This window comes from Lepidochelys kempii, chromosome 11, assembly GCF_965140285.1.
Source record: "Lepidochelys kempii isolate rLepKem1 chromosome 11, rLepKem1.hap1, whole genome shotgun sequence".
NCBI lineage: Eukaryota > Metazoa > Chordata > Testudines > Cheloniidae > Lepidochelys > Lepidochelys kempii.
The window spans coordinates 50,365,442-50,378,201 of record NC_136390.1 but is presented as its reverse complement, the minus strand read 5'-3'; the positions used below and the strand labels follow the sequence as shown (position 1 = coordinate 50,378,201).

General features: G+C 37.9%; 1 protein-coding gene across 5 annotated transcripts in view; it reads left to right on the top strand.

Moving 5' to 3' along the window:
- CALCRL (calcitonin receptor like receptor) overlaps positions 1-12,760 on the top strand; it is a 95,132-nt gene that overhangs the window by 50,119 nt on the left and 32,253 nt on the right. For all 5 annotated transcript variants that reach the window (XM_073306116.2, XM_073306117.2, XM_073306119.2 and 2 more), the window contains 4 exons: positions 560-704; positions 2,170-2,280; positions 3,264-3,376; positions 4,992-5,083. In XM_073306116.2, the coding sequence (XP_073162217.1) occupies positions 560-704; positions 2,170-2,280; positions 3,264-3,376; positions 4,992-5,083 (461 nt within the window). The remainder of the gene's footprint in view (positions 1-559; positions 705-2,169; positions 2,281-3,263; positions 3,377-4,991; positions 5,084-12,760) is intronic.

Genomic DNA, 12,760 nt, shown 5'->3' with positions numbered 1-12,760 from the left:
CCATTTCCTTTGACCTCACTGTTGTGGTGTGGTTTGTTTTATGCTTTATGAAACTATAGAGGAAACCAAACAGCCCTAAAACAAATCAAAAGCCCCAATAACTTCAATTAGTAAGTCTTATTTCATAGAAAATCCTTTGGGGCTTGATCCAAATTCCTTCAAAATCAGTATTCACCCTTCAATTTACTTCAATGGGCTTTGTATAAAACTCTTTATCTTCTTCTGATTTTGTCAATACATTTTATTCTCTTCCATTATCAACTGAAGTCTTATCATGTCAGATCATCACTTCTGCCCTCAGGCAGGGGCATTTTATTTTGATTTAACAGTAAGAACACTCACCAAATGAACAGGAGGAAAATCAGCTTGTCTGTAAAGAGCTCTAATGGCTACTTTTTGGTGAAATTGTGCTAAGAATAATAATAATTGCAAGCTGCTTATATGTCAGCATGCGAACCTGAAAACCAAAAGTTCCACTGTAGCAGTTACAGAAAAAAGTGCTGTGAAAACAATGATAACATTCCAAAATATATATATTTTAAATCTAATTTTTTCCTAGTTTTTTGCCATTGCGATACCAAATGAGAAGAATCAGAATGTGACAGAAGACTCCACTCAGCTGAGTGTAACTAGGAATAAAATTATGACAGCACAGTATGAATGCTATCAGAAAATTACGCAAGATCCTATTCATAGTAAAGAAGGTAAATGGTTTTTCTTATTATTTATTATTTGAGTTACCATAGTGCCTAGGACTAATGGACTAGAGCCCTGTTGTGCTCGATGATATCCAAACACAGAACAAGAAAGGTGGATGGATGGATGGATGGCCCCTACCCCAGAGAACTTATAATCGAAGAAGCAGTACATAGAGGAAGAAGACAGTAGATTTGAATTGTTTCACTAAGGAACTTTAAAGTTCTCCTCCTTCCTTGTCTTATCAGTAACTTTTTTTATCTAGAATACGACTTGCATTTCTGTAACTTTCAGGAAGACAAGCATGTGATTTTTCTTAGCAGTGGGGAAGAATATTTAATTGGTAGGGAAAGGTCCTGCAGTACGTTAGCTACCCCAAAACACTACTGCCTACAGACCTAATGCTTTATTTATAAATATGGATAACTAAAATATTCAATTCCAACCCAGACAAAAATGAAGAAAGTTTATCCACCTATAGCTATTATAGGTACTTCCATCCCTCTGGACCAGATGTTTCATGTGCCTATGAAAATTGAAAGCATCTGCATGTTAAACAGGTGATGTAAATACTTAACTGGAAATGTTCACATATTGGACCATCCTTGCTTTCTTCTAACTTCTGGGTCCTAGAAATATTCTTTGCCTTTTAAATAGTAACCCACTTTTGACACAAAAAGCTTACAGAAACTCATGAAAATATTCAAGAGGAAATTATTCACTTTCCCTTTTTAAATCTTTTTAAAAAAATATTGGAATCTTAGAAGGTGAGAGAAGAGAGATTTTACACTGATTTTTTTTTCTCCTGATTAAATTATCATCTATGGTCAAGACAAATGTTTATGCAGTTTAAAAATAAACATAACTCTTACAGATCTGTGCCTTCCACATGGCTATGGGCATATTGTATAGCTCTGCTGTGTAAATAAGAGCAAGGAAATGGTCTTTACAAGTTTGTTCTTTATCCTAACATAGACTATTTTGATTTTAACTGGTTAGTTCAGTCACTTGTGTCTCAGGACTGTGACTATGTAATACACTGCGTAGCTCTGGCATTGAGTATAAAGTGCAGATTAGGCCTTTGTAGTCACAATTATGGTGAATGATGACACATTTTAAATACATCTTAATGAAAGAAATGCACATACAAATAAAGGTACTCTTCTTATCATCGGATCAGATGGAGTTTTAATTAAAATATTTTGGCTAAGATTTTACTTCATCCTTTAAAAGCTCATTCCAAATCATTGTTTAAAGCTTTTTATTCAAGAAAAGAAGGTTGCTTTTGATTGAAATATTTATGTTCTGTGTTGAAGAATTAAAAACTACACATAAGAGATCTTATTAACTGATAACTGTTAGAGAAATTATTTGGTTTATATGCTTTCTTTCAGATTTTACATCTAATTATTGTAAGGCTTTTGTGAATGCAGAATCCAGACTTTATCATCTGATTTCTCTATATTTGTGCAGGTCCTTACTGTAATAGAACATGGGATGGTTGGTTGTGTTGGAATGATGTTGCAGCAGGAACCGTATCAGTACAACGCTGTCCTGACTACTTTCAGGACTTTAACCCATCAGGTAAATGTGTATGGACCTGTATGCCAGGTTTGTTAGGCTAAATGGTATGTGGGAGTGATTTAATCTTCTTCTTGCTCTAACCACCAAGCACAGATCAGTGGCTCAGCTCCTTGGCAGCTGCTACTACAAAAGATTCCATGTTATTGCACACCTACTGGTTGTATACACCCGCTCCTTGCCCAGGTCCACTGACCACACAGACCCACCGGCAGGACACTCCCCACTGCACCACCACACTGATAATTGCCCCTGTGAGCCTGTATAGGTTAGAAAAATAAGTTGAGGGTAGCGCAAGGTTTGTTAACATGTGTTAGTTAACCCAGAATGTTTCCCTAGTGTAGACACATGTTAATACCTTTTACCTCAATTCAGCTGGTCACAGTTAACTACTTTTCCCCCATGGTCAACCTTGACCTATTTTCTTAATTGAAACATGCCCTCTGTGGTCATGAGAATGACATCAACCTGAGTGATTCTGCTGCGTTTGGGATCTCCCAGTGCCATTTCATGCCTGGGAGTATTTGGCTAGGTGTTGGCAGTAAAGCGTTCACAGATAAAGCAATTCCTTCAGTGACTGTCAACATTATAAGCAATATCTCTCATGACATTTTCTTTCCTCTCCAATTCTAATTTATTAGACTGAAATGTCAGATTTTAATTTGGATCCCTGACTGTCACATAAGACCTTTACATCTTCTTATCATGCCATCTAGTTCTCTAATAGTTTGTGTGATATAGTTTTAGAGTAACTAGATTGAAGGATGGGAGGATATTTTTGTTTGCTTGCCCTTGCCAAGCAAATACAATGGCTATGAGGTTCTCAGAATTCATATTAATGTAAGAAAGCTCTCTGTTCACACTAATAAATCTGTCTGTACTTTGCTAGTTTTTATAGGCTAAGAAATACTAGAGATGGAGAAACAGACATTGAGTATTGACTATTTTTTTGCTTGCTTTTTCTTCCCCATTTTGGCTGGCTAAAGAAAAAGTGACAAAGATTTGTGACCAAAATGGAAACTGGTTTAGACATCCTGAAAGCAACAGAACGTGGACAAACTACACCCAGTGTAATCTCCGTACACATGAAAAAGTAAAGGTAGGAAAGGAGTGCACGTTACCATGGATAGGAAGCTCATTTGAAAAGTTTGTAACAGTCTTGATGAAACCTCAAATACCAGCAAAATTGTCAGTCATTAATATACTAGTTTTTTCATAGCCACTTAATTCCCATATGTGTTCTTACAGTGTGTTTAGAAGGGGGGACAGCAACAAGAGAAGCAACAAGAGAGGAAAGCAGGCTAAGCAGACTCAAAGGGCTGGATTCTGACTTAACCATTTTTAGACCAGCATGCCATCATATAATTTAGTGCTGTCACCAGAGTTAAAGTTGCATGGATAACTTTAGTTTTGACACTTCCAATTTCAGAGTGCTTCATTTTGCAGCCATAACATACTTTTAATGTTGTTTTGAATTGAATTTCCTACATTATTTTAAAAAAGAGTAAAAATAAAGAAATGTCATCATGTAGGACTATGCATCCTTGTCTTGTTCAATGGGGATGTTAGTAGACCACACAGAATCTATTTACATAGGTCCTGTAGCTTTAACATCCTACACAACTGTCTCAATGTGGATATTCTAGGCCAAAGGTTTTAATTAAGTCTGTGGAAGTCAAGAATCTGTACTATAGTCCGATGCCCTAGTCTTGGTTGGGGGAGTTGATTTCTCATCTCAATTCCTCACACAGAACCCAGTTATTTGGGTTGTATGCAGGTGGAGAGGATTTTTCCCTCTATGCCTGCATTTCCATTTACGCAAAATGGGGGTAAGAAGACTTACTGCGTCATAGGTGTTTTTGTGAGGCTAAATTCAATAACTGGATGTTTGTACATTGATAATCTTGCCTGGAAAACATTAGGTAAATTCAAAGTGGCGGTAGTGTTTAATGTGCTGCTTACTTCAGATTATTAATGAGGATACATCATATGTTGCCAACTATTCCTTAAACTGCTCTTTATAAGTGTTTATTTTTACAGTGTTTTCTTTACTGCCTAATTTTTCAAAGTTCTTTAATTTAGCTTGCTGAAGATAGATTTAAGACACAAGTTTAATCGCAGCTATTTTTGAGTTATCATTAATTTATTTCATGCTCTTCCTGGGATGCTGATTGAAAGCTGAAGTTCTAACATGGCAAATGTAGGCCCTGTTTGGAAGGAAATGTCTTTCAAATGCTTAGAAATGCTTAGAAAAACCCACTCCTACAAGTGTTCCACGTGAAAGGATTACATAAATGCAACTCCAAACCATTATTTTCTGCTTTGCAGAAGAGCAGCATTATTGGATGAATCAACCTTTAGCCATGAATGTTCCTAGCAGAGTAACGTAAATAGCTAGGACTACGTAAATGCACAGAAAAAAATTAGGAGTGTCTATTAAAAAATGATGCATTAACTGATATACAATGGGTATTAAACATGACTGCTACTAATGTTACGTGCCATATGGAGAGAGAATCTTCAATGGCTTAGGATCCTCTTAGAGTTAATCACAGGACCTCTAGAGCTGACTCACTATTGATCTATAATATTTTTCATTTTCTTAATCTATAACAGTTGTTCTATGTGTAACAAAGGTCTGCTGGGGTGTGCTTTTATCGAGTGTATTTTTGTTTTGCTCATAATGTGTTTTTTATTTTGTTACTTTATTGCAGACAGCCCTGAATTTGTATTATCTGGCCATCATCGGGCATGGTCTTTCAATTGCATCACTTTTGATTTCTCTTGGCATATTCTTTTATTTTAAGTAAGTATATTTAAAAATGTTTCTGCATCTTTCACCAGCCTCCCTTGGCTACAATAATCCTGGGTAATCAGGCAATTTGAAATACCTGGTACCTAAAATGTTAATAAGGGTTGAGTGGAGGATCCAAATTGAATATATGGGTTTGGATCATTGAATGTCTTAGCATTCAAAGGTATATCATAATAGGAAGGAAAATTCTCCTATTTCCCAGAAACCTAAGAAGGTAAAGGGTATGACCAGGGAGAAGAAATAAATCATGTTTATTATTGTCTTCTGGAACTAATGCCTGATTAAGGTGAACAATTAAGAAAATAATTAAGGATGACATTCTTTTGAATGATCTAGAGTAACTGTCCTGTCTCTGGCTTTATATTCCATTCTCTGCATTCTCACCTATTCTTTTTTTTTGGCATCGATTATAGGAATGTATACACCAAATTATGGATACCCATATATCAGTAATAATTGGCCAGATGAATTTTTTGTTTACTGTCAGGTACTCTGTCACCCATCCCAGCTTTTGTTACAATCCTGAGCTACAGTAAGGAAGCATCACTGACTATTCCTGATTGGCCTGAAGTTTCAGATGGTGTCTGGCTGGCCAAAGGTTTTTTCAGGTGTGAGCCTGGGAAATTCTCCTCTGGTACTGCTGAACTGACCCTTTAGTGTAATGAACTAATAAACACTAGTTGACAGCTATTACACTATGGGACTGCTCCATCTTAAAGCATTTAATGGGCTTGTTCAGAGGGACCAGAGGACATTCCTAGACCTACAGCTAAAGGAAGGTGAGTACCGAACAGCAAGATACTCAAAATAATAAAGATACTTTGGGATAAATCCCTGTCCTCCACACCAAGCCCAAGCAGCCAGGTTTGTCTCCTCCTCCATCCCAAAACAAAGAGAGGCAACAAAGTTGCTTTTGAGTCTCTACTGCTAGTTTGAGGCTGCAATAGCACCCACGATGGTGTGGCTGCCTCCAGGAGGAACAATGGCCAGTGGATTTGTGGACTGTTACACCCATCTACCCCTATATCCTTCCTCTTCTATTCTAGCCTTCAAACTTAGCTGCTTAGGTCATTCAAGAAGCACCTGCAGAACTAAGGTTTCTGGGATATTGACTCCCTATGCAACTTCCTCAGATCTTGAATGATGAAATTGTATCAGCTCCACTGTGTCTTAGGCCTGTGGCTGGAGAGGGTGAGATAGGATTCTCTCCTCATAATGTTTTAAACATTCTTAGTAGGTTTTAAAAAGCTTTGAATGGCTCTTTTCCCAATCACAAAGATAACACTGAAAAAGAAAATAAGAGAGGGAGCTACCAGGACTGTTAGAAAGCCACAGAGGTCATGGAACTGGAGAGTGGCTACTTAGAGAAGAGTCTTCATTCGACAATAATTTTTTCTTATTGTTTGAGTGAACTCTGCTGACTTCCAAGTCTGGAAGAATCCAAACTTTTAAAGACGGATTAATCACTATGATAAGACATGGATTTGTAAAGCATATTCACTTGATTAACTGAAATAAGAAACAAAGTAAAAAGATGAATGACAAAGATTAATTGTTCGCTATGAGGTATAGTGAGTGTATGGAGAGCCCAGAGTTTCTATTTGTCAAGAGAATGGTTTTATGAAGAAAACTGATGCTTCTCCTCCCACTTCCTCCAGACTTTTCTCTGATTCCTTTGCTTGCTATAGAATGCCATGTGGTCACCGAGCATCAGGGAACTAATGGCAAATAGCATATGTTTTTTAAAATATAAAAACTAGGATGAAGAGCAGGAAGCTTAAATACGTCATATATGAAATGTTATGCATAACATGACAAAGGCTGTATATTAACTACATGAGGTTTAAGCAAGGCTCCATTGAAGTCAATATCAAAACTTCCTTTGACTTCAAAAGAGCTAGGATTTCACCCATCTTGGCTGATAATGGAATTTTTTGTTCTTTCTTGATGCTTCTTAATATGAGAGAGTTTGCGATGATAACCTTGTGAGACCTCTGATGGTCCTCTCTGATATAGACCGAGAGTTCAGTCCTCCAGACAGTTAGACTAGAAGACTTTAAGCCCAGAAGGGACCATCATGATCATCTAGTCTGACCTCCTGCACATTGTAGGCCACAGAACCGCTCCCACCCATTCCTGTAATAGACCCATAACCTCCTGCCGAGTTATTCAAGTCCTGAAATGTAAAGACTTCAAGTTACAGAGAATCCACCATTTGCTAGGGCTTAGTAACCGTTTAAACTAGGGCTCCCAAGCAATAAAAAAATAATCATGATGAATCTCAGTTTTAATCGCTCTGTTAAACAGAGCGAATAAACTCCTGTTAATCTCCTTTTACTGATCTAGGTGGGCTCCCTTCAGCTGAGCGAGACCTTGTTTGCAAGGGAGGGTGGATTTTACCTTAGGGACTCTACATGGGGCAGGGAGAAGATACTAGTGCAGGGAGGCTGAGCTCACCAGCCCCTGTTCTCTATGGGATGCCAGCTGACCAAGGGCATTGGGGAACGGTGTGGGGGGCAATGTGTTGATCCCTGGAACAAGAGGCATGGCACACGGGGACAGGGGTTAGTCTCCAGAGCGAGGGGCCAACTGAGGGCTTTGGGGCACGGTGGGGTCAGGATCCCTACCTCTCTGCTGGAGCTGGAATGGGAGCCACTTCCTCTTTCTTCTTCTGTTCTCTTTCCACCCGCTGGTAATGGCTTGGGTTACTGCGCCTGACCAGACACTGTCAGATTCCTCCCTCCCTGCCCAGAGGTATGCAATTAACATATTAAAAAATTAATGTGTTAATTTTGTTTTCAGTTAATCACAGGCATTAACTGTGATTAATTGACAACCCTAGTTTAAACCTGAAAGTGACCAATGCCTCATGCTGCAAAGGAAGGCGAAAAAATCCCAGGGTCTCTGATATTCTGACCTAGGAGAAAATTCCTTCTCAGACCCAAATATGGCGAGATGCAGAAGCCAGACACCTGGGAAAGAATTCTCTGTAGTAACTTGGAGAAATTGTCCCAACAAATATCCCATCACTGGCTATTGGAGATATTTGCTACTAGCCGTTGCAGATTGGCTACATGCCATTGTTGGCAGTTTCATCATACCATCCCCTCCATAAATTTATCAATCTCATTCTTGAAATTAGTTAGGTTTTTTGTCCCCATTACTCTTATTGGAAAGCTGTTCCAGAACTTCAATGCTCTGATGGTTAGAAAACTGTCTAATTTCAAGCCTAAACTTATTGATGGACAGTTTATATCTATTTGTTCTTGTGTCCATGGTGGTGCTTCACTTAAATAACTCCTCTCCCTCGTTGGTGTTTATCCCTCTGATGTATTTATAGAGACAATCATATCTCTTCTCAGCCTTCTTTTGGTTAGGTTAAACAAGCCAAGCTGTTTGAGGCTCCTCTCAAAAGGTAGGTTTTCTATTCCTCTGATCATCCAAGTAGCTCTTCTCTGCACCTGTTCCAGTTTGAATTCATCTTTCTTAAACATGGGAAACAAGAATTGTACACTGGATTTCAGATGCGGTCTCACCACTGCCTTGTATAATGGTATTAACACTTCCCTGTCTCTACTGGAAATACCTCTCCAGATACCTTCTAGGATTGCTTTAGCCTTTTTCACATTGGTGGTTCATAGTCATCCTGTGATCAACCAATACACCATTTCTTTCTCCTCCTCTGTGGCTTCCAACTGATAAGTCCACATCTTACAGCAAAAATTCTTGTTGTTAGTCCCTAAGTACACGACCTTGCACTATTAAATTTCATTCTACTTCAAATACTCCAGTTTTCAAGGTCATCAGACCTTCTTGTATGATATTCTGGTCCTCCTCCATATATTCTGGTCCTCCTCATCCACAAATTTTATCAACACATTCCTACTTTTTGTGCCAAGGTCATTAATAAAAATACTAAATAAGATTGGTCCCAAGATTGATCCTTGAGGAACTCTACTAGTAACCTTCCTCCACCCTGACAGTTCACCTTTCAGTATGACATGTTGTGGTTTCCCCTTTAACCAGTTGCTTATCCACCTTTCAATTCTCATATTAATCCCCATCTTCTCCAATGTAATTAATAATTTCCCATGGAGAACTGTATCAAATGCCTTACTGAAATTCAGGCAGATTAGATCTACTGCATTTCCTTGGTCTAAGAAATCAGTTATCTTCTCCATGAAGGAGATAAGGTTGGTCTGGCACAACCTACCTTTTGTAAAACCATGTTGTATTTTATCCCAATTACTGTTTACCTCTGTGTCCTTAATCACTTTCTCTTTCAAAATTTGTTCCTAGACCTTGCAAGACTTCCCACTGTGAGTAATCTCATCAAAGACAACAGGGCTAATTAGGATAGTAAACACTACACCTATTAATTGTTATTTTCATGATAAATATGAACCTTCAGCAGGCTGATTGAAAGTTATAATCTCTCTTTCTCTCTTATCCTTTCAGTTTTTGATATATCTTATCTTATCCCTGAATAGCCTAATAGTTCATTGGAAACAGAGGGGCTAATCAAAATCTCACCCAAAGACTTCTATTCACTTTGTTTGGTCTGGGTTAGGCCAATAAGGGCAGTATGCAACTGGCAATTATATGCAAAACCATCTTTTAGGTATATCCAACTGAACACAGTGAACCTCCAATTTAGGTGCATGCTTTTCAAGATTTAGACTAAGATTTTCAAAACTCACTAGCAATTTTTGATGCATCAACATCTGAGCGCCCAAATGAGACACCATAAAGGGTTATGATTTTCAGAAGATAGGTGCTCAGTATTTTCTGAAAATGTAGGCCCTTATGTGGTGTTTCAAGCTGGGCACCCAAAACCACTAGACACTTCTGGAAATCTTAACCTTAAACCACAATGTTCATGTTATTCTGCTTCTCATGAAAACTGTAAATTTGTGTGTACGTGAGTGTGGCTTGTAATTCTTCAGTAAGAACTATGTATATTATGGAGACTTTTTTGTTAATTGCTCACTGTTGCATAAAATAGACTGATGAAGAACCTGTGAGTGCAAACACTCACTTGGCACAGAGAGGGTTTTACTGCTGCTCTAAAACTCATAAAGCGTTCTAACAGATTGAAAATCAAATGCTGTGAAAAAAATGTTTGGGCATTGAATTTTTGAACAAATTTCAAGGTGATTTGAAACCACAGTCATATTAAAGCTTGATTTTCACTGTTTGGAATAGAAATCCATGTCAATTTCATCTCAGCTTGTGACAACGCTATCAGTGTTTACAGCAAAGCCAGGTGGTTAGCATTGCTACTATTGAAGTAAATTGTAAGAATGTTATGTTTGTCTAATTCTCTAAGGCAATGGTTTCTCTGGAAGAAAGACCCGATATCCTTAGAGAATGACATGGAAAAAATCCAGACCCACAAACCACAATTTCTAGTCTGTGGTTATGCTGGGATACAAAAGGAAATTACAAAATTTAAAGGGAGCTGAGGAAAGGCCTCTACAAGATGTTCTGATGGGATACATGCACAGATCTTGTATAGTATTTTTAGTAGTACAAAAATGTTTGAGGATCTAGCCTAATTCTAGGATGTGTTATGTATTGGCTGATATTTGTTAAGGTAATTCATGGCTTTAACAGATGGTGCTTTTTTATTGTTGTGTGGGAGCATATTTGGAATTTTGTGTTTCTAATGTATTTATGCTTTTAGTGAAAACATTGTTTCCCATATGATATCTGCTGGACTGCAGTTCATTAAAGTATTTTTAATGCTGGTTGGAAAATACTTTTCTCCATGGAAAATTTAACCTTTTTTGTCAAAACCCTAAAACTTTTTGATTTTCAGCTGAAAAATCAAAACTTTTGGAGAAAGTAGACTTTCTGCAAAAGCTTTCATTCAGTCAAAAACCAAAATGTTTTATTTTCCACAGAGAAAAGTGTTTTCCAAGCAGCACTAAAAATACTTGAATAAACTGAAGGCCAGCTAATATCATATGGGAAACAATGGATATGCGGATTTTGTATTTTCTGTATGAAAAGTTTTGTCATAGCTACAATTTTGTTGGATAACTCACTTCATTGACTTTAGAATCCACTGAAATATTTTGGATTCTCAATACAGAATCAGACCCTTTGGGGGGTTCAAGTTCTATTTGTGACTGCCCAGTAGAACTTCTTGTACTGGTTCAACTTTCTGGTTCTCCCATGGCTCTAAGCTGATAGCATACAAACACTGGACTTGTGTGTTGTGTGAACTAACTGCACAAAGCTGGTGCAGTTTTGGAAAGGGATCTGTGAAAGAAAATCAGGGGGGGTGTCCCCACATTGAAGTACCACACACACATCTTACTTGTGTATCATATAAACTACCTGCTAAACCAGCTCTTAAGAAAGATTTAAAATAAAGAGAGGGCAGAGAAAGGATGGGGCAAGTGACAGTTTTCAAGTACAGAGGGGAGGGAAAGGGTTTGGAGGAAGAAAGGGGGAAAATCAATTAGAAACAGAGACGTTGTTGTACTGGATCAGACCTATGGTCTGACTTGTCTAGTATGCTATCTCCAACAGTGGCCAGCACTAGATGCTTCAGAAGAAAGGTGCAGGAAACCTCATAGTAGACAGACATTGGATAATCTGTCCCTCATGAAGGTCTCATGCCAAACCCTGGTAGAGATTGGTTTAAATCCTAAAGCAGATGGTTTTATATCCCTTCCCAAAAAATGTCAGCATTAGCTATTATAACTCTGGAGAGTCTTGTTATCTATATAAATGCCCAACCTCTTTTTGATTCTTGCTAATTTTTTGGCAGTGAGTTCCAGGGCCATATTATGATTGTGTAAAGAAAAAAAAGTCAGTTTTGAAGTTGCCACTTTTCAGTTCCTCTGAACTTCCCCTTGTTCTTGTGTTACAAGGCAGGAAGACTATTTTCAGAGATACTGCCTGATCTTGTATATATCTTATTGGGTAAAACTTTCAAAAATGCTTAAATCCCATTTTGAAAAGTGCTGTAGACATTTAGGAGCATAAATCCCATTGAAAATCAATGGAACCTAGGCTTTCAAAGGGCCAGATTTACAAGGGTATTTTAGCACCTTAAAAAGGCAGATTCCTAGTGGAATTTTTAAAAAAGCTCCTAAGAAAGTTAGGCACTTAATTGCCATTGAAAGTCAAAGGCCCAACTCATTTAAATGCTTTTAATAATTGCAAGAGACACTTGTCTGCTTCTCTAGGGGCATAAATACCTTTAAAAATCTGGTCCTACATCATTTAAGGACTTTTGAAAATGTTACCCTGTAGTTCTTATCCACAGACATCAGAGAAATGTGTTTCATGGAGTGCCAGAGATAAATGTAAACCAAATTTTATTTCATGAAGGTAAACCTGATGGTAGACCCTTAAAAGACACTTAGATCATAATTATGAGGAGGAATTATTAAAGACCATTATATCAGTAACAAAAACAGTGTGGAGAAGGGGTGCGGAGGGGGAGAGGATTAGGAAGGAATGCTATTTATTGCTGAAAGAGTGTTTTCTTCCTTTTAAAAATACCATCAGTCTTGCTTTCTTGTCCTATGTTGCTTTCATGCATGGGTGGGGGAGGGCGCGGGGTGGGAGTGCTGAATATTCAACAGGAACAGCTGTTGGATGACCCTGACAGATATCCTCATAAGTTTTATGTGTTTTTCCTTGTCTGTG